This window comes from Ornithorhynchus anatinus, chromosome 5, assembly GCF_004115215.2.
Source record: "Ornithorhynchus anatinus isolate Pmale09 chromosome 5, mOrnAna1.pri.v4, whole genome shotgun sequence".
Lineage (NCBI taxonomy): Eukaryota > Metazoa > Chordata > Mammalia > Monotremata > Ornithorhynchidae > Ornithorhynchus > Ornithorhynchus anatinus.
In genome coordinates, this window is record NC_041732.1 from 62662971 (window position 1) to 62688887 (window position 25917).

The 25917-nt window shown below is 49.0% G+C and overlaps 1 protein-coding gene across 1 annotated transcript; it reads right to left on the reverse strand.

Annotated features, from left to right (window-relative positions):
- Positions 1-1384: 1384 nt before the first annotated feature.
- On the reverse strand, positions 1385-24021 carry NECAP2 (NECAP endocytosis associated 2). Its single transcript, XM_029066571.2, has 8 exons — positions 23899-24021; positions 14807-14907; positions 13734-13838; positions 13563-13644; positions 13045-13153; positions 5054-5234; positions 4254-4335; positions 1385-2973 (listed from the first exon to the last, which is right to left on the reverse strand). Exons 1-8 carry the CDS (start codon positions 23988-23990, stop codon positions 2925-2927), a joined length of 801 nt encoding a protein of 266 aa, XP_028922404.1. The 5' UTR covers positions 23991-24021; the 3' UTR covers positions 1385-2924.
- Between the last annotated feature and the right edge of the window lie 1896 nt (positions 24022-25917).

Genomic DNA, 25917 nt, shown 5'->3' on the forward strand with positions numbered 1-25917 from the left:
AAACATCCTTTTAAAATGTCCACATCCTTTTAAAGGATCAACAAAAAAGATTACACCCAACTGTAAGTAGCACTCTATGCCAGCTGTGTGGCCCCTTTAAATCTGAAAACTCTTACAATTTCCTTTATGAGCCACAACAAACTCTTCTCTGCAGGCCCTTTCCAGAGACATCAAAGGATTTTACAAATGTTAATTCATTCTAATAGCACCCATGTGGGAAAAGTAACTCTTCTTATCATCCCCAAAAGAGGAAAAAATATTCATGGACCTGCCCAAAGGCTACAGTAAACCAGTAGGACAAATCAGACAATGAATCACGCCAAAATTCAAACTTTTTTTAAGGGAGCTAGTATGTTCCAGAAGACGACCCAAACATTTCAGAGCACGACAGATTTGCGCTGGGGCAGCTTCAAGAAATGGTTACAGGAGAGGAAATTCTTTAGAACAAAGACGGACAGGCTACAAATTCCCAAAGTAGCAAAGCTACTTTGTTATGGTGTGCAGGGTTGGTCTCTAGCTTTCTGGCAAACTGAGTGCTCTGGAATTAGAAGCCCTCCTCTCCCCATCCTGCTCCCTCTCCTCCATCTGCGATGTCTCCCAGAAGAATTGCACAGATTCAAGGGAATCCCTGAGACCCTCTGGCTTGGAAAGTCAAGAGGAATTTAGTTTGTCACCTATGGGGGTGATGTCTGAATTACTCTAACAAGTATTCAAATAACCCGTAAACATTTACATCTCTGTGAGTTCAGATGAGGGCTCCAATTCCAGGTCTTTATTTTTTTGTTTGCTTGTTTGATTTTCTAATGGCACTGGTGAAGCGCTTACTAAGTGCCAGGCACTGTTCTAAGCATTAGGGTAGAAAGATACAAACTATTCAGGTTGGTCACAGTCCAAGTCTCACAGTCCGGGCCTCACGGTCTTAATCCCCATTTTACTGAGGCCCAGAGAAATTCAGTGACTTGCCCAAAGTCACACAGCAGATGTGTGTCAGAGCTGGGATTAGAACCCAGGTCCTCTGACTCCCAGGCCTGGGATCCTTCTCATGACACGAGGTCTTTAACATCTGGTTTGGTAGAATAACTTGGCCCATCCCAAATTACATCGGGATGGAAAGAGCTTTGCTTCTCCCAAACTGGATTTTTTTTTTAAATCATTACTACAAATTTTGATGAAGCACTTACAAAGCACTGGGGTCATTACAAGAAAATCATTAAAGCCTCAGCTCATCCCCTCAGGGGTTCCAAATCAAGGTGAGGGTTTAGGCCTGGATTCTCAGACTCTGAAAAGGAGGACTGGGATCATCATTCTTTGGGGCCTCTGCCCTCTGGGCACAGCTGCTCCTGAGGGACTGAAAGGTAGAGCACCACAACCTCCAAACACAACATTCATCCAAACATCAGTTTATTCTCATCTGAGCTGCTGTGTTTACTTTGTACATCAAAGACCTGTTTGTTCTAGGTCCTTGAAAATGCTGGTGCAGAGTTCGCACACGCATAAACTCTTAGGTGTTTTGATCTGAAAACGATCTCCTCATCTTCCAGTTGCACAAAAGAGCGGGTAAGGGTAAGCAAGACTTCAAGCGATTAAAAATGCCTTCACCCTTGATATAAATAGATGCAAGCACACTTTTTTTTTTGTAGAAAAAGGAAAGAAATCTTAAAAGCAATCACATAAAAAAGACTCTTGTCAGCTTTCAGGGTGGTCTCTATCCTCTCTGTAATAAAATATTTCAAGCTAAAGCATTTGGATGACTACAGAAGAGTTTTTCAAAGTCTTGCTCAGACACAATCATTCCAGAAAAACCAGTAGTCTGGGCAATCAGTATCTTACTTCTGCACTCTGAGCTGCCTACCTTTCATTCTCCTCACCCACCCTGCGGAAGAAAGGAGATTAGAGGTTGTCTTCAGTCAACAAGGCACTTTGGAAACCACAAAGGGGAAACCCAACTCATTGGCAGGTGTTGATGGCACAACCCAGAACACGAGGCAGGCGGCCACCTCCTTCACACCCATCGGCTGCCTATTCGCTCAGCTCCCGACTGCCAACCACCTCCTCCTGCCTCACCCACACATTTGCCGGTGGCCCAGCTCACAGACCTTTCCAAGTGGGCAGGCTTCCATTCCCCAGCCGAAGGCGCACTGAAACGGGCAGTTGTGGTGGCAGAGGTTTGGTCCTTCAGATGCCCTAACTGGGCGGGGCTGCTCTGGTTGATTCCTATTGCTTGTGCGTTTTGTGCTTGTGCAGGTTAGCGTTATCGGCGAGCAAATATAAAACGGGATGTAAAGGCACTGTGGTCTTTGGGCGCCCCTCCTGCTCCCGGTTTCTCTGACGCCTTCAGCAGCCCTCCCAGGGAGAGCACTTCAACTCTTTTAAGTGCCAAGAGTAGGTGGAGAGGAAGAGAGGAGGGGAAAAAAATACCAAAGCCACACTCACCCTCAGAATTGGGGTTACTTAAAAATGTAAACACTGCAGAGTACTGGTATGGAGTGAAGTGGCATATATATATATATATTTCCCCTTCCTTCCCCCGGCCCCAATTCTGCCTTTGGAATTTGTCCCCCTAGATTCAAGTGCTGAAATCAGAGTTTCAGGCCCAGAAATTTTAGGATCTCCGAACTGAAAAAGGAAAATGAAATACAGACCCGGCGAAGAAAGTCATCTGTCCCACTCCGGCCCCCGTGGGCTCTGATTTCAGCATTTGGATCCTGGACCCCTTGTGCTTTGGTATCAGCCACTTTCTGTAATGCCCAATCAAACAACAAAAGTCAAGGAAATGTTGGGGTGGAAACTGAGGGGAGAGAGGAGGTTCTGGCTTTAAACACGGAGGCCGGGGAGTGTGGCTTCCTCCATCCTTTGGTCCGCAGTGAAGAGAAGAGGCGTCTTCCCTCACATTCACGCAGGGGAAAGTGGAACTTGTGCCCAGTCTAGAACTGGACCCAGCTTGTGCTCTGCTGAGTCTGGTTAGAAGTTGATCTGAAAAAGACATCATTTAAAGACATTCTTAAAACAGGCAAAGGTGGGTTTCCCTCTCCATTTGGAGGGGCGGAAGCATTTAAAAAAGTCGCTGCCTTTTTTGTTTCGAACGCCAATCAGCAAAGAGTTCAGAACGTGTCGCAGACTATTTTCTTTCTCCAAGGAATTGGTCAAGGGGTGTCATGTGAAACAGAGTGGGGCGAAGGGCTGTAGGAAGTCACGGAGCAAGTTCAGGATGGGGCCAACGAAATGAGAACCTGTGAGCTAAACAAGTCCGCTAACACTTTGGTGAGGAGCCTTTTAAAAATGAGGCTCTGAATGAAGAGCCAGCAGAAAGCCAGAAAACTTTTGTGGTATTTGAAAATACTTTTGCCATCTCCTACTTTTGGTCCTCCTCTTGACTATAAGCTTATTGTGGGCAGGGAATGTGTCATCCAACCCCTGCACTGTAATTTCTCACAGAGCTAGTGCAGTGCTCTACACCGAGGAAGTGCTCACTAAATACCCGATTGATTGATTGATTGAATGGTCTGTGCGTCAGTTTCCTTCCCAGTCTGGGTCTTCCAGTCTGCCTAACACTATGACTTTACCTCTCACTTTTTCTCTTCATCTCTATGATTCTACCTCTCACTTTTTCTCTTCATCTCTCTCTCCCTCTCTCCACCCCAGCCATCTCTCTTTCCATCTCTCTCTTCATATCACTCTCTCTCTCGTTCTGTCAACCTTTCTCTTTCTCTCCCTGCCTCTCTGGCCAAATCATTATGCAGAACAGTAAACACTCTGCTTAGGTGGTCCCAGATTTATTGACAGTGAAAAAGTTAAAACACTGCCAAGTTCTGGGTTACACTTTAATCCTACCAAATCCTCGAGACTAAGAAATATCCCTTCTTTCAATTAATCAATCAGTCATCAAGCAGTGGTATTTACTGAGTGCTTATTGTGTACAGAGCACTGTTCTAAGCACTTTGCAATTTCTAAGTACAGTGCTCTGTATGTAACTTAGTTTTCGATACATACAGTCGATCGTCCGCTCTCTTTGTTGAAAGAGCAGTGACTTTGGTCTGCTAGATAGGGATCGCTTTTATCACAAAAAGTGGGGGGTCCACACTAGTAGTACAGCTAGGGAGTAAGCCACTCATTCCAACACCCACCGTTTCAGGCCTGGATTCTCCCCAAAGGCAGTGGGCTCTGGGACCCCCTTCCACACACGCACTATGAGGAACAAACAAGTGCGATATTCCTATGTAGAGCAGAAGCAAGCAAACCATAGTCTTTCTTACCCTGAAGCTTTGGCAAAGTCACCCCAGATGTCGGTCGAGGCGGCAGCAGAGGTACTCGGGGGTGGCCAAGGCAAAGTGGCATCTAGGATGCAAAATTCCAGGTGAAGGAGAGAGAAAAGAGAGCTATATATCAGAGGTAGGTAAGTGCCATATTCCCTCCCTTGGCGTTCTTTCCCCACTCTCCTGGTCCTCGTCATGACGCCATCATCCTTTTGTGCGTGTTTCCTTCTGTTCTCCCTCTAGCCAGCCAACTAACCACTGGAGAACTGCTGTTCCTGCCCCTCTAATCACCACCTACTCCAGCCTCTCTGCAACCACTACAATACAGACACGGAACTGGAAGTTCACCTGGGGAAGTTTCCGTTACGAAAACTGGGAAAGGAGTCTCTTGGTTGGGTTGGATTTCCTTATGCCTGGAACCCTGGCAGGAGTCAGCCCAGCGGCCCAGGGAAGAGGCAGAGGTGCCCAGGGCTGACCTGATGACGTCGAGTGGGGAATGGAAATGAGGCGGCACCACGATGGCCAACGCCGGTGCCCAGCACATCTCTGCGGTCCCCTCGCGCTCCGGGACTCCATCTGCTCACTATAGTTCCCTCGGCCTGGGTGGGAACCCCAGAGCAGTCTCTCCTCAAGTTCTTCAGGGAAGAGGACCATCCTTCTCAACTAAACCACCCTGTCGGGCCTGGGCTCCCGGGCCGGGCCCTCTGGGCAGAGATAACTTGCGCTTCCTCACCAGCGGCCATGAAGAGGCCTAACAGCCCAGAAGCAGAGACTAGCCAAATTCCCAGGTGGGCACTGACCTGTTGTGGGAGTGCTTTCTGGGCAGGTCTGGGCCAGGCCTGGCAGAAGCTGCTCTCCAGAGGGAGGGATCAGAGCAGGAGACTTCCCTCCGCCGGGAGGAGGAGGCAGCAAGCTCGCCATCCCCGTGCTGGCCGGCCGAGACTTAGCACCCGCGGCGGGTCCCTCCTTCTTCTTCATGTTCTGAAGGGAAGAGCAGAATTACATCAACTCGGGGTTGGGTTCTGGAACATGCCCTGAGTTCCATCCTCCTACACACCTACCGGGCCAACCTCAGGGGATCGACAGTCATTTCACTTCCTTACCAGAACTACAATGGGGAAAAAGAGAAAGAAACGGCTGCTTGGCAAGGAGGATACGTGACTTCCCAGAAAGGGCTCAGGATATTCGATCACCTTGGCCCCTCCTATCTCACGTCGCTACTCTGTACTACAACCCAACCCGCACACTTCACTCCTCTAATGCTAACCTTCTCACTGCACCTCAACCTCGTCTATCTCACCACCAAACTCTTGTCGGCGTTCTGCCTCTGGCCTGGAATGCCCTCCTGCCTCATATCTAACAGACAATTACTCTCCCTCACTTCAAAGTCTTATTGATGGCACATCTTCTCCAAGAGGCCTTCCCTGACTAAGCCCTCCTTTCCTCTTTTTCCACTCCCTTCTGCCTCGCCCTGACTTGCTCCCTTTATTTATCCCTCCTCCCAGTCCCACAGCACTTTTTTACAAATCTGTAAATTATTTACTTAATCTCTGTCTCCCCCTCTAGACCATGAACTCGATATGGGCAGGGAATGTGTCTCTCCTTGTTATACTGTACTCTCCCAACTGCTTACTATAGTGCTCTGCACACAGTAGACGCTCAATAAATATGGCTCACACACACAGACTTGCCTCCAAAACTATTTACTTGTTGCCCTTAGCACTCCGAGTTTGTTTCCTTCACCTCATTTCCACAATCCACCACTCTGCTCCAGGGGAAACCGTTGACATGATTTTTGGTAATAGGCCAAACCCATTCCTCCTCCTTCCCACATCCACCCCTCCTCCTGGCTTCAACACTACAGTCACTCACAACTCCATCCTTCCGCTCCACAAGCCTGCTGTCTTACTATCGTCCTTGACTCATCATTGCCTTTCAACTCAACTGAGAAGTACCCTGGCCCAGTGGGAAAAAGTCAGAGGATCTGGCTTCTAATCCTGGCTCTGCCATTTGTCTGCTGTGTGACCCTGGGCAAGTCATTTAACTTCTCTGTGCCTCAGTTTCCTCACCTGCAAAATAGGGATTAAGACTGGGAGCCCCACATTGGGACATGGACTGTGTTCTCCAAACTGATTAGCTTGTATCTACCCTAGCACTTAGTACAGCATCTGGGGCACTGGGAGTGCTTAACATAATACTGTAAGGAAAAAAAAAAAAGGCCGTGAGCCCCATATGGGACGTGGATTGTGTCCAACTTGATGATCTTGTATCTACCCCAGCACTAATACAGTGCTTGATACACAGAAAGCACTTAAATACCATTAAAAAGAAAAAACAAACAAAACCAACATCACACACTGAGTCAGTCTGTCACTAAATCCTACTGATTTTCCCTCCACAATACTTGGCTCTGTCCCTTCATCTCCGTTCCAACGACCAGCATGCTGATCACCTCAGAGCAAGACGGCAGTGTTCACCTCCTCACTGGTCTCTTTCTCTCCAGTCTGTACTCCACTCTGCTGCCCTGCTCACTTTCACTCATTCATTCATTCAATCGTATTTACTGAGCGCTTACCGTGCGTAGAGTACTTGGGAGAGTACAATACAACAATAAGCAGACACATTCCCTGCCCACAACAAGTTTACAGACTAAAAGGGGTGACAGACGCTTCTCAGCAGACTCTCTTGGCAACGTAGTTCTCTCCACCTCGAGCAGAAACTCCAGCCCGCTGGCCTTGAGGCACCCCATCAGCTCTCTCCTTACCTCCCGGTGCATGCGAGGCTGTGAGGGACTGCAGCTGAAGCAGCAGCAGCACGCGGCCCTTAAGACATCGGGGAGGTTCGGTTCTGACTGGGTACCGGAGGACCGGGGCGGCTGCAGCCTGAGGAGGACCCGACCCCTCCCCGTTACCATCAGACTCCTCAGACTCTGAGCTGTGCCTTTTAGGTTACTTATACTATTTCACCTTTCCTACCAAGTCTGTCACTTAACCCCACCATGTCGTATTCTGACCGGGATTGTGAGCACCTGGGAGGGCCAGGAACTGGGTCTAATTCTCACCCATGCACTGTTTTTTTCCCTCAGCACTTAATTCAGTGCTCTGCACACAATAGACCCTTAATAAATAAAATTACTATTAATATTTCCTATCAGTTCTCTTCTCCCACTTCGCCCAGGCGCGAACTCTTCATCCCTCGCTAAGTGAGCCTAAGGATTATGACTTCCCAACTCTCCTGTCTCCTACCCCCTTGCTAATACTCTTCCTCCTGCATGGAACTCCCTTCTCCTTCAGATTCATTCAAATGTATTTACTGAGGGCTTACTGTGTGCCACACACTGTACGAAGCCTTTGGGAGAGTACACTATAACAACAGACACATTCCTGCCCGCAACGAGCTCACAGTCTAGAGCGGGAGACAGACATTAATATAAATAGAGAAATTAGAGATATGTATAAAAGTGCTGTACACACTGTGCTGTGTCTACCAGACCCCAGCTCGCCCCACCTTCAGAGTCCTCCTGAAATCGTGTCTCTTCCAGGTCTACCCCATTATGCTCTACCTTCACATTTCATGCCCAAACCTCTGCCTCCCTTAACTTTAAAGTTTATTAAAACTATTCACCTACCCTTAGCACATATTCTTGACCTATATTAAATCACACATCTATTTAACCATATGCACTTCTTTCAACTGCTATTGCTTCTTTTTCCTGTTCCAACTATGTGCTGATGGTTTGTGCCTGCCAGGCTCCAGATTAGACTGTAACCTCTTTGATTCACTTTATTTTATTCGCCACTTAGTCAGGAGCAACGTGGCCTAGAGGAAAGAGTACGGACCTGGGAGTCAGAGGACATGGGCTCTAATCCCAGTTCTGCCACGTGTCTGCTACGTGACCTTGGGCAAGTCACTTCACTTCACAGTTACCTCATCTGTAAAATGGGGATCAAGAGCATGAGCCCCATGTGGGACAGGGACTGTGCCCACCTAATTACCTTGTATTTACCTCAGCGCTTAGAATGGTGCTTGGCACATAGTAAGCACTTAAATACCACAAATATTAGTATTCTCCCAAGCCCTTAGATCAATCAAGGGTATTTATTGAGCACTTTGTGCACAGCACTGTACTAGTGCTTGGGAAACTACAATACAGTTGATAGACAAAATCCCTGCCCTCAAGGAGCTTACAGCTTAATGGATGAGGCAGACATTAAAATAAATTAAAGGGAAGGGAAGCAACTGCATATAAGGATATGTACCTAAATCCAGTGTTTTAGGGGGTGGGAAAGGCAGTAGAGAGGGAAAATAAGGGTGGGGGAAGGAGGGCTTAGTCTGGGAAGACTTCCTGGAGGAGAGATGATTTCAGTAAGACTTTGAAGATGGGGAGAGTGTAGTCTGCTAGATATGTAGGGGAAGTTCCAGGCAGGAAGGAGGGGGTGAGGAAAGGATTGAAGGTAAGAGAGACGAGAGCAAGGATGGCATTAGAGTGAAGATTTAGCGACTGCCTGAATAAGTGATTTAAAGGTGAGAGATGAGTCGAGGGGAATGCCAAAGTTGCATGCTTGAGAGACAGGAAGGATGGTGGTAGTACCTACAGTGATGAGAAAGGCTGGAGGGGGAGAAGAGAGTTTGGGAGGGAAGATGATAAGCAGCATGACTCAGTGGAAAGAGCACGGGCTCGGGAGTCAGAGGTCATGTGTTCTAATCCCGGCTCCGCCACTTGTCAGCTGTGTGATGTTGGGCAAATCACTTCACTTCTCTGTGCCTCAGTTACCTCATCTGGAAAACGGGGATTAAGACTGTGAGCCCCACGTGGGACAACCTGATTACCTTGTATCTACCCCAGCACTTAGAACAATGCTTGGCACACAATAAGTGCTTAACAAATGCCATCATTATTATTATTATGAGAAGTGCAATTCTGGACATGTTTAGTTGGAGGTGACAACAGGACATCCAGGAAGAGATACCCTGAGGGCAGGAGAAATGTGAGATTGCAGGGAAGGGGAGAGACTGGGACTGGAGATCTACCTCGACATAAAGATGCACAGTTGAAGCTGTGGGATTGAATGAGTTCTCCAAAGGAGTGGGTGTAGATGGAGAATAGAAGGGGACCAGAATTGAGCCCTGAGGGACTCCCACAGTTAGGGGGTGGGAGGCAGAGGAGGAGCCTGTAAAAATGACTGAAAGGGAGCAGCCAGAGAACCAGGAGAGGGCAGTGGCAGCAAAACCAAGATTTGGTAGCATTTCCAGAAGGGTTAGTCTTACTAAAGGGGAAGGGGAAAGGGAAGCCTTATTAAAATCACATTTCCTTCAAGAAGCCTTCTCTATGTCCTCATTTCCCCTTCTCACTCTCCAATTCACTTGGATCTGTACCCGGAGAAGCAGCGGATAGAGATAGATAGAGCACAGAGACAGTGGATAGAGCACAGGCCCGGGAGTCAGACGGTTATGGGTTCTCGTCCCAGCTCTGCCGTATGTCTGCTCTGTGACTGTGGGCAAGTCACTTCACGTCTCTGAGCCTCAGTTACCTCATCCGTAAAATGGGGATTAAGAGTGTGAGCCCCATGTGGGACAGGGACTCCATCCAACATACCTTGAATCTACCCTAGCACTTACAATAATAATAATAATAATAATAATGGTGGTATTTGTTAAGCACTTACTATGTGTCAAGCACTCTTCTAAGCGCCGGGGTACCTACAAGGTAATCAGGTTGTCCTGATAGGGCTCACAGTCTTCATCCCCATTTTACAGATGAGGGAACGGAGGCACAAAGAAGTGAAGTGACTTACTCAAGGTCACACAGCTGACAAGTGGCAGAATGGGGATTAGAACCCATGACCTCTGACTCCCAAGCCCGGGGTCTTTCCACTGAGCCATGCTGCTTCTCGCACACAGTAAGCACTTAAGAAACATTATTATTTGAATTACCCCCCTGTAAGCACTGGATATTCACCCCACCCTCCGCCCCACAGCACTTATGTATATAATCTATGCACAAAATTTATTTTAACTTCTATCTCCCCATCAAAACTGCAAGCTCCTTGTGAGCAGAGTCTATGACTCTGTTGCACTGTCCTCTCCCAAGCACTTAGTAAAGTGCTCAGCACACAGTAAGCACTCAATAAATACCAATGATTGATTAATTCTAGGCCATAACAATTAATCAGTAGTATCTATCGACAGCACCTACAAAGTCTTCTTTCGAAATCTGCCTCCTCTCCCTGTGCCCGTGACCCCATCCCATTGCTCCTTATTAAAACATTTGCTCCCTCACTCATCACCGCCTACAACTGTTTGCAGTCCACTGGCTTTTGCTCCTTTGTTTTCAAAGATGCCCTCGAATCTCCTATTTCTTTTTATATCTTAATGGCATTTATTAAGCGCTTACTAAGTGCCAAGCACAATCCCGAGCGCCGGAGTAGACACAAGTTAAATCAGGTTGGACACAGTTCATGTCCCGCAAGCGGCTCACGGTCTTAATCCCCATTTTACAGGTGAGGTAACTGAGGCACAGAGAAGTTAAGTGACTTGCCCAAGGTCACATAGCAGACAAATGGTGGAGTCGGGATTAGAACCCCTTTCCTCTGGCTCCCAGGTCCATGCTCTTTCCATTAGGCCACACTGCTTCTGTATCTAAAAAAGACCTTCCCTTGACTCCACTGTTCCTTCCCACTGTGACCCCATTTCTCTCCTACCCTTCCTGTCCAAACTCTTCAAATTAAGTCTTCAGTCCCACTGCCTCCGCCTCTCTTCTAGCTCCCTTTTTGACCCTCTGCAGTCTGCCTTCTGCCTCTTCCACTCTCCTTAAACTTCCCTTTCCAAAGACATCAATGACCTCCTCCTTGCCAAATCCGATGGACTCTATTCATCCTTATTCACCTTGACCTCTCACCTGCTCCTGACACTGGGGACCAACCCTTTCAATCAATCAGAGGTATTTATTGAGCACTTACTCTGTGCAGAGCACACAACACGAATAGCCTTTTCAAAATTTCCTGTTCAACATGGCTCCCTTCATTACAGGGAGCAGCCTGTCAAATACACTGTATTGAAAGTCAGCTCCAAATGAAATGGGAAAACCACCACCGTCACCCCCCAAGCCCTTGCAGCTTGGGTTACAGAAAGCAAGAAAACCCACTTATCGGGAAAACAAATTCAAGAGGCAATAGTATGGTGCGGGTCTGATAAGAGCTGCGTAAAGTGTGTTCGAACTGGACAAGTAGATTACCATTTAGGTTATAAGCCGCTCTATGCTTCAAGTCCCCATCTAGGCTTTAAGCCCGTTTTGGGCAGGGAATGCGTCTCCCAACTGTGTTATACTGTACTCTCCAGAGGGCTCAGTGCAGTGTTCTGCACACGGTAAGCTCTAGATAAATACTATGGATTGATTGATGGGTTAAGCAGGAGCTTATCCTCTGTTCCTGGCAGCTTTTTCCTTCTGTTACATTCTGATAAGAAAATGGCCTTGGCCTTTTTTTTCCACAGGTCTGATCACAAGCTCCTGTCTGAAGCAGCTATACACAAGTCCCCACTCTAGCTGATTTGATTTCTGGGGAGAGAGCTCATGAAGGAAGTGTCCCTTGAATACGACTGTTCAGGAACAATTCTACAAATCAGTAAGTCAGTGGTATTTATTGAGCACTTACTGGGTGTAGACCACTGTACTAAGCGCTTAGGAGAGTACAATATAACAATACAACAGATACACTCCCTGCCCGCAGTGAGCTTACAATCTAGAGGACTAGACTACCACAGCCAAACTATGGTCAATGACCGAAAGCCATCTCGGTGGGCAAACGTTCCCCATTTATAGACCATTCTCGGCAGAGGGGTCGGGGGTGACCGTGACGGTGCTGAGGAGGAAGACTGTTAAGCCCTCAGAGAGCTTCATCAGCCTTATATACATATCTAGCATTTGTACATCATCTGCAAAAAGCGGCATGGCCTAGTGGCAAGAGCACGGGCTTGGGAGTCGGAGGAAGTGGGTTCTAATTCTGGCTCCGCCACTTGTCTGCTGTGTGACCTTGGGCAAGCCACTTCATTTCTCTGGGCCTCAGTTCCCTCATCTGTAAAATGGGGAGTAAGACTGTGAGCCCCACGTGGGACAATCTGATTACCTTGTATCCACCCCAGTGCTTAGAACAGTGCATGGCACATAGTAAATGCTTAACATATACCATCATCATCATTTATATTAATGTCTGTCTCTCCTTCTAGACTGGCTTTAAAGCACTCCATCACCTTGCCCCATCCTGCCTCACCTCACTTCTCTCCTTCAACAACCCAGCCTGCATACTTCGCTCCTCTAATGCTAACTTTCTCACTGTGCCTCAATCTCGCCTGTCTCGCCGCCAGCCCCTGGCCCACGTCCTACCCATGGTCTGGAACGCCCTCCCTCCTCAAGTCCGACAATTACTCTCCATACCTTCAAAGCCTTATTGAAGACACATCTCTTTCTAAAGGCCTTCTCAGACTAAGCCCCACTTTTCCTCATCTCCCACTTCCTTCTGCATTGCCCTGACTTGCCCTTTTGCTCGTCGCCACCACCCTCAGCCCCCTAATCCTTCTGTATATATTTGTAATTTTATTGATTTGTCTGTCTCCCCACCTCTAGACTGTGAGCTGTTTGCGGACAGGGAATGTCACTGTTTATTGTTGTATTGTACTTTCCCAAGCGCTTAGTATGGTGCTCTACACACAATAAACACTCAATAAACATGAATGAATTCATCTTAAGGGGATGGATTTTGTGCATCCAGAGCAGAGGCACAGGTGGGAGACTCACCGCAATGTTCAGTTTGATGGTCTGCCCCTCCTTGAAGCCCAGGTCCAATTTGGGCCCCTGGTCTGGGTTCTGAGCTTGCTTTGCAAACTCGGACTGTTGTTTCACCCACCTGAGGAGGGAAGATAAAAAGGACAGATGGGGAAGGAGGAGTGGGGAGAGAAGATGAGGGAGCCCACCGCAGGCTGCCTCCCCAAGCCCCGGCTTCCCTACGGTCCATGAAGAAGGAAATGGGGATTTTTTACTGCTAAACACATACAGAAGAGGGGTACCTGGTGTTTCAGTTCATGGAGGTATTTCATCGGATGTTATGACTGGGAAAGCTAAATCAACTACTAATAAGGGCAGAGTTGGGGTGGAGGGGGCTGCCGGAACCCCAACTCCTGGATTCTACTGCCTCTCTGCTACTATTTGATTTGATACTGGGACAAAGGACTGTCATTCTGGGTCCCGGTCTTCTCATTTTCAAAACGGAGTACCTCTTCAAAGAGCAAATCCAAAACATAGAGGGGAACACTCACTTGAAGTGGTCTTGAAGTGCTACATTGAAGTCAAAGGCATCGCCTCTGTCGACAAATCCGACCCCAATAAATGCCCGGCGCCCTGAGGTGGGGGAAAAAATCTATCAGATCCCAATTCTTGAGCAGAAGAAAAACAGCTTTCCACAGAGAAAGAAGCTTGGCCTTGCATACCGCTTCCATCCTCAATCCGGATGACAAAGTATCTACTGGAATCGGTCACGTTCTCCACGGCAGTTCCAGGAAACTGGTCTATCGGGGCTTGGGCAAAAAGTTCTCCTGGAAGCAGAAGTAGGTATAAGGAATCGGCAACTGGCAATCGAAACAGGTATGAGGAATCGGCAACTGACAATCCTTTCCGGCGCTTCCTCCCCCTGAACCGTTACCACCGCTCAGGGCCTCTGGCTCCTCCTCCCTTACCAGTGGGGAGCCACCTGCCCTGGGACCTCTTCCTTTGAAACTGGACTTGAGGTAGGAGAGGGGAGTCCTAAATTGCACCTGGAAATGCAAATCGGGCCTCCCGTTAAAGCAACAAATCCTCTGTGAAGAGGCCAATCTCTTTACAAACACTTTAAAGAGTTCGCCACCTCCCTTGGGCCCTCCCACCTCCTGGGGGTAGTTTTGGCCTGACTGTGGGAGGAGAGTGGTCAAAAAGTCCTCTAAAAATCCCTTCCAACTCAGAAACGGGCGAGTTTCAGTCAGGCCAGATATTCGAGGCTGGTGTCCATAGATTCTGCTGTTCCTCCTGGGTGCTGATTGCCATTCTCTGGGGATTCCTGGCAACTGGGACAGCCTGCTTGGGCTCCTGAGCAAAGGAAACCCACACGCGGGCTGTTGGGAGTGGAACTGGAGGAGGGAAATGGGTGCAGATGCAGGGGATTTCTGAGAGGGCAATACTTTTTTAGCACATTCTCCACTTGAAACCGCTGGACTCACACACACAATCGAGACCACTTCATGAAGCAGGAAGGTTAGCAGGTCGGCTCTTTATTTAGTGATTTCCTCGGACGGTTTAGCCCAAAGACCCACACGAGTCGGTGCCCTCTTGAAAAAGCTTCTCTACTTCAGGCAGAAGACGGCGGTGGCCTATCATCCTGAGGAATAAGGGCAGGCTACACCTAGCCTTCCCAACCCTCCGGCTGCAGGGGAGGGGTCCCTGAAAGGGCAGCCCCGATGGCCATGGGGAGTAGATCTTTCATCACCACCAACGGGGAATTCTAGGAGGGTGAGCCCTCCCCATCCTTTACCTGAAGTCTTGTCTTCCAGTTTGATGTAAGCCATCTGCCCCTTAGATGTTATCCGCAGGCGGCCACTCCATGCCGGCTGGTCCAGCTGCCACTCTGCGGCCCTGCAGGACAAATGCACATCCAGATGCCAAAGTGCCACATCCAGTTCCCGACAGTTATTATTATACAAGTTTATCAGGTCAGACACAGACCCTGTCCGCCATGGGGCTCAAAGTCTAAGTAGGAGGAAGCACAGGTATTGCTCCTCATTTTACAGTTGAGGAAATTTAGGCACAGAGATGTTATGTGAATTACCCAAGGTCACAGAGCAAGCAATCAGCAGAGACAGGATTAGATCTCAAGTTCCCTGACTCCCAAGTCTGTGCTCTTTCCTCTTGGCCATACTGTTTCCTACATGTGGGAAACTTTTTCCAAGCCAGCATGGAACTGTTTTGTAAAACTGGAACTGAGAGGCAACGTGGCTCAGCGGAAAGAGCCTGGGCCTGGGAGTCAGAGATCATGGGTTCTAATCCCGGTTCCGCCGCTTGCCAGCTGTGTGACTTTGGGCGAGTCACTTCATTTCTCCTGACCTCAGTTCCCTCATCTGTAAAATGTGGATGATGATTGTGAGCACCACAGGGGACAACCTACCTTGTATCTCCCCCAGCGCTTAGAACAGTGCTTGGCACATAGTAAGCGATTAACAAATACCATCATTAAAAGACTTTAGAGATTGCTTCTTTTTTTCTTTTTTTTTTTTTGGTAGGGCCTTCTAGTTTCCTCTCCCATAGCTTTTCCGAAAGGTGGTAGGGGAGTGGCCTTTGGGTCCAAGTTGGGGCCCACTGAGTCAGAAGAAAGAGGGGGGCCCACTGAGGAATTATTACTGAGGAAAGGGACAGAGGGGAAGAATTATGTTTCTAAGGGAAATAAAACAAAGATCTGAGAAACACTGTGTCCTAACCCAGGACTGCCTGTAAGGAGATCTGTGTTCTAATCCCTTACCTTCTCTGGACCTCAGTTTCCTCACTGGTGAAACAGGGATTTAATGCTTGTTCTCTCTCCTTCTTGGACAGTGAGTCCCATGTGGGACAGGGACTCTGTCTCATCTGACTGCACTGTATCTACCCCAGAGCATAGCTTAGCACAGTGTGCGGCAAATAGCTCAATTAGTACTGTTATTATTATTAACGGGCAAAAGACAAGAAAAGGAAGCTATTTAATGAAGAGGCAAGTTAAATTTACATCTGCAGTGTCCCTCCGCAGAAAAGCAATGGGGATCCCCAGGCTTCCGGTAATTGCAAAATCGTGTGTACTTTTTTAAAAGCTAACTCCAATTTTCACCACTCCAACGAAAGACCCAGGTAAAGGACAACCTGGTTTTTCCAAGAGGACCGGGAAAGTCAAAATGAATTTTTGAGGGTCACTTCTTTTTTTTAAGGCATCTGTTAAGCACTTACTATGTATCAGGCACTGTACTATCAGGTTGGATACAGACCCTGTCCCCTACAGGCCTCAGTCTCAATCCCCATTTTAGAGACGAGATAACTGAGGCCCAGAAAAGTTAAGTAACTTGCCCAAAGTCACACAGCAGACATATAGTGGGGCCAATATTAGAACTCAGGTTCTCTGACTCCCGGGCTCGGGTGCCCATTTCAAATTTGATTCTTCAGAATGGTCTGGTGAGATGCTGAGTGTAACCATGTCAGAAAGTTCCAGGAGGCCTGATGTCAGGGTATTTCTTAGACCACACAAATGCAGAACTTTCAACCTCCGCACATTAGTTTCAGTTTCAGTTCCTTTAATAGGGGTAACTTGCCCTTCTGATAAGGAACCAGATAGAGTTTTGGAATGGACAGAAGACATCTTTTTTTAACCAAAGCTCCAGGCCGTAGAAGTGGGGCTACAGTTCCTGGACAAATAGTATTTACCCAAAGCCATCCCAGTGTGAGCAGAGGAGCAGAACGAAGCTGAGGGACAGAAATACACCAGAGAAAAAAGCAGCGTAAACAAAAAGTCAGATAGTTACTTCATTTCCCCAAAAATTCACATTAGCCCAGGATTCTAACCAACAGGGATGCAAAGATTAGAAACAATTCCTGGACAAATAGGGGAATCTCCACATAGCTTAATATAATCTTTACTCCCAAATCCTTTCCAAAGCAATTCATCTGCAACCAGCCAACAGAGAACCCACATGGAAGGGACGGCTCCGTCCTCCCCCTCTGACTGGTTCTCTGGTCCCAGATTTAGTGCAAGCCGACTGGCCGGGGTTCCCTCCTCTAGAGGATTCCAGCTGCCTGACAAGAAACTCCTGGACAGTCCGTAATCAATCGATCGAACAATCGAATTTATCAGCATTTACTCTATGCAGAATACTGTTCTAAGCAATTGGGAGCGTTCAATATAACACAATTGGTAGATACGCTCCCTGCCCACGATCAAAAAAGGGTATGTATTGGGCGCTTACTGTATGCAGATCACTAGACTAAGTGTTTGGGAAAGTACAATATAACAGAATTGGTAGGCACGATCCCTGCCAAAAGAAGGATTTGTGTTTTCTGCTTATTTTGCTCAACTGCAGGAAGAGGATTCCACCTCTTTCCCTCCAGTTTGTTCCGGACAGCTCACGCAGTTTATAATCCACACGACAAGACCGCTTTTATCCTCTCAGGCCACCGGGCAGGGCTTGTCTCTAACTCGATCAACTGGAGCTTGGCCCACCGTAAGCATATAATAATAATAATGTTGGTATTTGTTAAGCGCTTACTATGTGCAGAGCATTGTTATAAGCGCTGGGGTAGATACAGGGTAATCAGGTTGTCCCACGTGAGGATCACAGTTAATCTCCATTTTCCAGATGAGGTCACTGAGGCCCAGAAAAGTGAAGTGACTTGCCCACAGTCACACAGCTGACAAGTGGCAGAGCCGGGATTCAAACCCATGACTTCTGACTCCCAACCCCTGGCTCTTTCCACTGAGCCACGCTGCTTCTCTCTATATAACCACCACCTCTGTTTATGTAATCCAAGAGTTTTAGAGACAAATCCCAAACGCTTCGATAAGCCGGAAAAGCTCAGTAACGGCTACGGCTCCGGCCCCTTGCAAAAGCAACTCTCCTAACTAGTTTTTCCCCGGGGCGCTTTGTTCTCAAGGTTCATTTTACAAGACATTGTTAATAATAATAATAATAATAATAATAATAATAATGTTGGTATTTGTTAAGCTATGTGCAGAGCACTGTTCTAAGCGCTGGGGTAGATACAGGGTAATCAGGTGGTCCCACGTGAGGCTCACAGACTTAAACCCCATTTTATAGATGAGGTAACTGAAGCATAGAGAAGTGAAGTGTCTTGCCCACAGTCACACAGCTGACACGTGGCAGATCCGGGAATCGAACCCATGACCTGTGACTCCCAAACCCATGCTCTTTCCACTGAGCTATGCTGCTTCTCGAGTTCTTGATCTTCCAAGTGTGCTGGAGCTCCAGTTGGAGGAGACGCACGGGGTTCGATGGACCTAGAAATGGTCTCGCGGATTTGGGTTAGGCCAAGCCACGGCACCAGGCTTGGAGAGGGGCCAGATGCCCAACTGCCAGAGGGCGGCAGCTGTGCCCACCGAGGGGCGAGGAGGGAAGAAGGTCCCCTCCTCTCCCCAAAGAAAATAACAACAACAATAATGATGGTATTTGTTAAGGGCTTACTATGTGCACGGCACTGGTCCGAGCGCTGGGCGGAACAGGGAGGGTGGGGAAGTGGAAAGAGCCTTGGGAGTCAGAGGGCGTGGGTTCTAATCCCGGCTCCGCCACTCGCCCGCTGTGTGACCTTGGAAGAGTCACTTCATAGTGCTCAGTACTTGGAACAGTGCTTGGCCAACAGTAAGCGCTTAACAAATACCATAATTATCAAGAAGCAGCGTGGCTTAGTGGAAAGAGCCCGTGCTTGGGAGTCAGAGGTCGTTGGTTCTAATCCCGGCTGCGCCACTTGTCTGCTGTGTGACCTTGGGCAAGTCACTTAACTTCTCTGTGCCTCAGTTACCTTATCTGTAAAAATGGGGATAAAAAATGTGAGTCCCTTGTGGGACAATCTGATTGCCCTGTATTCATTCATTCAATAGTATTTATTGAGCACTTACTATGTGCAGAGCACTGTACTAAGCACTTGGAATGAACAAGTCGGCAACAGATAGAGACAGTCCCTGCCGTTTGACGGGCTTACGGTCTAATGGGGGGAGACGGACAGACAAAAACAATGGCGATAAATAGAGTCGAGGGGAAGAACATCTTGTAAAAACAATGGCGACTAAATAGAATCGAGGCGATGTACATTTCATTAACAAAATAAATAGGATAATGAAAATATATACAGTTGAGCGAACGAGTACAGTGCTGAGGGGATGGGAAGGGAGAGGGGGAGGAGCAGAGGGAAAGGGGGGAAAAGAGGATTTAGCTGCAGAGAGGTGAAGGGGGGGTGGTAGAGGGAGTAGAGGGAGAAGAGGAGCTCAGTCTGGGAAGGCCTCTCGGAGGAGGTGAGTTTTAAGTAGGGTTTTGAAGAGGGGAAGAGAATCAGTTTGGCGGAGGTGAGGAGGGAGGGCGGTCCGGGACCGCGGGAGGACGTGGCCCGGGGGTCGACGGCGGGATAAGCGAGACCGAGGGACGGTGAGGAGGTGGGCGGCGGAGGAGCGGAGCGTGCGGGGTGGGCGGTAGAAAGAGAGAAGGGAGGAGAGGTAGGAAGGGGCAAGGTGATGGAGAGCCTCGAAGCCTAGAGTGAGGAGTTTTTGTTTGGAGCGGAGGTTGATAGGCAACGACTGGAGTTGTTTAAGAAGGGGAGTGACATGCCCAGATCTTTTCTGCAGGAAGATGAGCCGGGCAGCGGAGTGAAGAATAGACCGGAGCGGGGCGAGAGAGGAGGAAGGGAGGTCAGAGAGAAGGCTGACACGGTAGTCTAGCCGGGATATAACGAGAGCCCGTCGCAGTAAGGTAGCCGTTTGGGTGGAGAGGAAAGGGCGGATCTCGGCGATATCGTAAAGGTGAAACCGGCAGGTCTCGGTAACGGATAGGATGTGTGGGGTGAACGAGAGAGACGAGTCAAAGATGACACCGAGATCGTGGGCCCGAAAGACGGGAAGGACGGTCGTGCCATCGACGGTGATAGAGAAGTCTGGGAGAGGACCGGGTTTGGGAGGGAAGATGAGGAGCTCGGTCTCGCTCACGTTGAGTTTTAGGTGGCGGGCCGACATCCAGGTGGAGACGACCCGGAGGCGGGAGGAGATGCGAGCCCGAAGGGAGGGGGAGAGGACAGGGGCGGAGATGTAGATCTGCGTGTCATCTGCGTAGAGATGGTAATCAAAGCCGTGAGAGCGAATGAGTTCACCGAGGGAGTGAGTGTAGATGGAGAACAGAAGAGGGCCGAGAACTGACCCTTGAGGAACTCCAACCATTAAAGGATGGGAGGGGGAGGAGGCGCCAGCGAAGGAGACGGAGAATGACCGGCCAGAGAGGTAAGAGGAGAACCGGGAGAGGACGGAGTCCGTGAAGCCGAGGTGAGATAAGGTATGGAGGAGGAGGGGATGGTCGACAGTGTCAAAGGCAGCAGAGAGGTCAAGGAGGATCAGAATGGAGTAGGAGCCATTGGATTTGGCAAGGAGGAGGTCACGGGTGACCTTAGAGAGAGCAGTCTCGGTAGAGTGGAGGGGACGGAAGCCAGATCGGAGGGGGTCTTGGAGAGAATGGGAGTTAAGGAATTCTAAGCATCGATTGTAGACGACTCATTCTAGGATTTTGGAAAGGAAGGGTAGGAGGGAGATAGGGCTATAACTGGAGGGGGAAGTGGGGTCAAGAGTGGGTTTTTTTAGGATGGGGGAGACGTGGGCATGTTTGAAGGCAGAGGGGAAGGAGCCCTTGGAGATAGAGTGGTTAAAAATAGAAGTTAAGGAAGGGAGGAGGGCGGGGCGATGGTTTTAATAAGGTGAGAGGGAATGGGGTTCGAGGCGCAGGTGGAGGGGGTGGCACTTGCGAGGAGGGAGGAGATCTCTGTATCTACCCCAGCGCTTAGAACAGTGTTCTGCACATAGTAAGCGCTTAACAAATACCACAATTATTATTATTAACAAATACCATTATTATTATTATTAGTCTCTGGGCCTCAGTTACCTCATCTGCAAAATGGGGATTAAAGACCGTGAAGCCGATTAGCTTGCATCCACCCCAGCGCTTGGCACATAATGAGCACTTAACAAATACTGTAACTATTGTTATTATTAAAGTTGGGTCCACCCTCTCCGGGATGCTGGGGCCAAGGAGCAGGGGAGGCCTGCGGGATCAGGCCGGGGGTGGCTAGCAGGGAAGGGGTGGCTTAGGGGACAGAGGCGGGTCTGGAAGTCAGGGGGCCTGGGTTCTAATCCTGGCTCTGCCCCTGCTCTAATAGTAATAATAATGGTAGTACTTATTAAGTGCTATGTGCAGAGCACTGTTCTAAGCACTGAGGTGGGCACAAGGTAATCAGGTTGTCCCCCGTGGGGCTCACAGTCTTAATCGCCATTTTACAGGTGAGGGAAATGAGGACTAGAGAGGTGAAGTGACTTGCCCAAGATCACACAGCAGACAAGAGGTGGAGCCGGAATTAGAACCCACGAACTCTGAGTCCCAAGCCCGGGCTCTTTGCGCCAAGCCACGCTGCTTCTCTTACCGTGTGACCTTGGGCAAGTCGCTTCACGTCTCTGGGCCCCAGTTTCTTCGTCTGTAAAACAGGACTGAAGAAACTGAACAGAATTATTATGTACCCTCCCCAGCGCTTAGAACAGTGCTTGGCACACAGCAAGCGTTAACAAATGCCACCATTATTATGATTATTATGCACCCTCCCCAGTGCCTAGAACAGTGCTTGGCACACAGCAAGCGCTTAACAAATGCCACCATTATTATGTATCATGCCCAGTGCTTAGAACAGTGCTTGGCACACAGCAAGCACTTAACAAATGCCACCATTATTATCATGTACCCTGCCCAGTGCTTAGAACAGTGCTTGGCACACAGCAAGCGCTTAACAAATGCCACCATTATTATGTACCGTCCCCAGTGCTTAGAACAGTGCTTGGCACACAGCAAGCGCTTAACAAATGCCACCATTATCATGATTATTCTGTATCCTCCCCAGCGCTTAGAGCAGTGCTTGGCACAAAGCAAGCGCTAAACAGATGTCAACATTATTATCATGTACCCACCCCAGTGCTGAGAATAGTGCTTGGCACATAGTAAGCGCTTAAGAAATGCCATTATCATCATTCCTACGGTGATAATCATCATCTAAGCAGCGTGGCTCAGTGGAAAGAGCCTGGGCTTGGGGGTCAGAGGTCATGGGTTTGAATCCCGGCTCTGCCACTCATCAGCTGTGATTGTGGGCAAGTCACTTCACTTCTCTGTGCCTCAGTGACCTCATCTGTAAAATGAGGATTAATGTGAGCCTCCCATGGGACCACCTGATGACCCTGTAACTCCCCCAGCGCTCAGAGCAGTTCTCTGCACAGAGTAAGCGCTTAACAAATAATAATAATAATAATGTTGGTATTTGTCAAGCGCTTACAATGTGCCGAGCACTGTTCTAAGCGCTGGGGTAGACATAGGGGAATCAGGTTGTCCCACGTGGGGCTCACAGTCTTAATCCCCATTTTACAGATGAGGGAACTGAGGCACAGAGAAGTTAAGTGACTTGCCCACAGTCACACAGCCGACACGTGGCAGAGCTGGGATTCGAACTCATGAGCCCTGACTCCAAAGCCCGTGCTCTTTCCACTGAGCCACGCTGCTTCTCCAACTACCAACAGTATTATTACTTCACTTCTCTGCACCTCAGTGACCTCATACGTAAAATGGGGATGAAGACTGTGAGCCTCATGCGGGACAACCTGATGACCCCGTATCTCCCCCAGCGTTTAGAACAGTGCTCTGCACATAGCTTAACAAATCCCAACATTATTATTACCACTTCACTTCTCTGTGCCACAGTTCCCTCATCTATAAAATGGGGATGACGACTGTGAGCCTCCCATGGGACCACCTGATAACCCCGTATCTACCCCAGCGCTTAGAGCAGTGCTCTGCACACAGTGAGCGCTTAACACACACCAACATTATTATTATCACTTCACTTCTCTGGGCCTCAGTAACCTCATCTGTCAAATGGGGATGAAGACTGTGAGCCCCAAGTGGGACCACCTGATGAGCCTGGACCTCCCCAGCGCTTAGAACAGTGCTCTGCACACAGTGAGCGCTTAACACACACCAACATTATTATCACTTCACTTCTCTGGGCCTCAGTTCCCTCATCTGCAAAATGGGGATGAAGACTGAGCCCCAAGTGGAACCACCTGATGAGCCTAGACCTCCCCCAGCGCTTAGAACAGTGCTCTGCACAGAGTAAGCGCTTAACAAATCCCAACAGTATTATTACTTCACTTCTCTGCGCCTCAGTGACCTCATCTGGAAAATGGGGATGAAGACGGTGAGCCTCCTATGGGACCACCTGATGAGCCTGTCTCTCCCCCAGCGCTTAGACCAGTGCTCTGCAGAGTAGGCGCTTAACACATCCCAACATTATGATTGTCACTTCACTTCTCTGCGCCTCAGTGGCCTCATCTGCAAAATGGGGATGAAGACGGTGAGCCTCCTATGGGACCACCTGATGAGCCTGTCTCTCCCCCAGCGCTTAGACCAGTGCTCTGCACAGAGTAGGCGCTTAACACATCCCAACATTATGATTGTCACTTCACTTCTCTGCGCCTCAGTGGCCTCATCTGCAAAATGGGGATGAAGACGGTGAGCCTCCTATGGGACCACCTGATGAGCCCGTCTCTCCCCCAGCGCTTAGACCAGTGCTCTGCACAGAGTAGGCGCTTAACACATCCCAACATTATCACTTCACTTCTCTGCGCCTCAGTGGCCTCATCTGCAAAATGGGGATGAAGACGGTGAGCCTCCTATGGGACCACCTGATGAGCCTGGGTCTCCCCCAGCGCTTAGCGCAGTGCTCTGCACAGAGGAGGCGCTTAACACATCCCAGCATGATAAGGAGAGCGCGGGGCAGGTATGGAGGTTGTGGAGAAGGGGTTGGGGGCGTCACCTGTAGCCCCGGTTGGTGGCCCGCGGGGGGATGCGGTAGACATGGACCTCGGGCTTGACGCACAGCACGGCCTCGTAGTCGCTCTCCGCCATCTCGGCGGCCCAACACCTACATCCGGGGCCTTCCGCGGAGGGGCGGGGGGAGGAGGGAGGCGCGGGGGGCGGGGCCAATCCGGGGGGCGTGGCCTCCCCGCCCCATTCCGACCCCCCATTGGCCCCCGCCGCCAAAAGGGGGCGGGGCCTCCGCCTCGGTGATTCCCCACCCCCCGGCTAGAGCGTCCCCCCCGCCGCGCTCACACCGCCACCCTCCCCCTGCGGCGCCGCCTGCCGGGCGCGGCTAACGACTGCCCTCGGGCGCCGGCCGTCAGGGTGTTCGTTCCGTAGTATTTATTGAGCGCCGACTCTGTGCGGAGCACCGGGCTAAAGCGCTTGGAATGGACAAAGCGGTAACAGATGGAGACAGTTCCTGACCTTTGACGGGCTTCCAGTCTAATCGGGGGAGACGGACAAGAACAATGGCAATAAATAGAATCAAGTTCATTCATTCAGTTCGTTCAAAAGTATCTATTGAGCGCTTACTCTGTGCAGAGCACTGGATTCATTCAAAAGTATCTATTGAGCGCTTACTCTGTGCAGAGCACTGGATTCATTCAAAAGTATCTATTGAGCGCTTACTCTGTGCAGAGCACTGGATTCATTCAATCGTATCTATTGAGCGCTTACTCTGTGCAGAGCACTGGATTCATTCAATCGTATCTATTGAGCGCTTACTCTGTGCAGAGCACTGGATTCATTCAAAAGTATCTATTGAGCGCTTACTCTGTGCAGAGCACTGGATTCATTCAAAAGTATCTATTGAGCGCTTACTCTGTGCAGAGCACTGGATTCATTCAAAAGTATCTATTGAGCGCTTACTCTGTGCAGAGCACTGGATTCATTCAAAAGTATCTATTGAGCGCTTACTCTGTGCAGAGCACTGGATTCATTCAAAAGTATCTATTGAGCGCTTACTCTGTGCAGAGCACTGGATTCATTCAAAAGTATCTATTGAGCGCTTACTCTGTGCAGAGCACTGGATTCATTCAAAAGTATCTATTGAGCGCTTACTCTGTGCAGAGCACTGGATTCATTCAAAAGTATCTATTGAGCGCTTACTCTGTGCAGAGCACTGGATTCATTCAAAAGTATCTATTGAGCGCTTACTCTGTGCAGAGCACTGGATTCATTCAATCGTATTTATTGAGCGCTTACTCTGTGCAGAGCACTGGATTCATTCAGTCGTATTTATTGAGGGCTCATTAAATACGATTGAATTTGTTCATTCTCTCATTCAGTCATTCAAATGCATTCTTTGAGCGTTTATTGGGTGCAGAGCACTGTACTAAGCGCTTGGGAGAGTGCAATACAACAATAAGTGGACACATTCTCTGCCCACAATGCCCTAATAATAATAAAAATAATCATAACATACGAATAATACAAAGATAATACAAAGATAATATAATAAGTAAGCGCTTGGTGCATCCCGCCAGCGTGGCTCAGTGGAAAGAGCCCGGGCTTGGGAGTCAGAAGTCATAGGTTCGAATCGCGACTCCGCCACTTGTCACTTCCCTTCTCTGTGCCTCAGTTCGCTCATCTGTCAAATGGGACTGAAGACTGTGAGCCTCACGTGGGACCACCTGATGACCCTGTATCTCCCCCAGCGCTTAAGACAGTGCTCTGCACATAGTAAGCGCTTAACAAATGCCAACATCATTATTATTTTAAAGAAGCAGCGTGGCTCAGTGGAAAGAGCCCGGGCTTGGGAGTCAGAGATCATGGGTTCGAATCCCAGCTCTGCCACTTGGCAGCTGTGTGACCGTGGGCAAGTCACTTAACTTCTCAGTGACTCAGTGACCTCATCTGTAAAATGGGGATGAAGACCGTGAGCCTCACGTGGGACAACCTGATTACCCTGTATCTACCCCAGCGCTTAGAACGGCGCTCGGCACATAGTAAGAGCTTAACAAATACCAACATT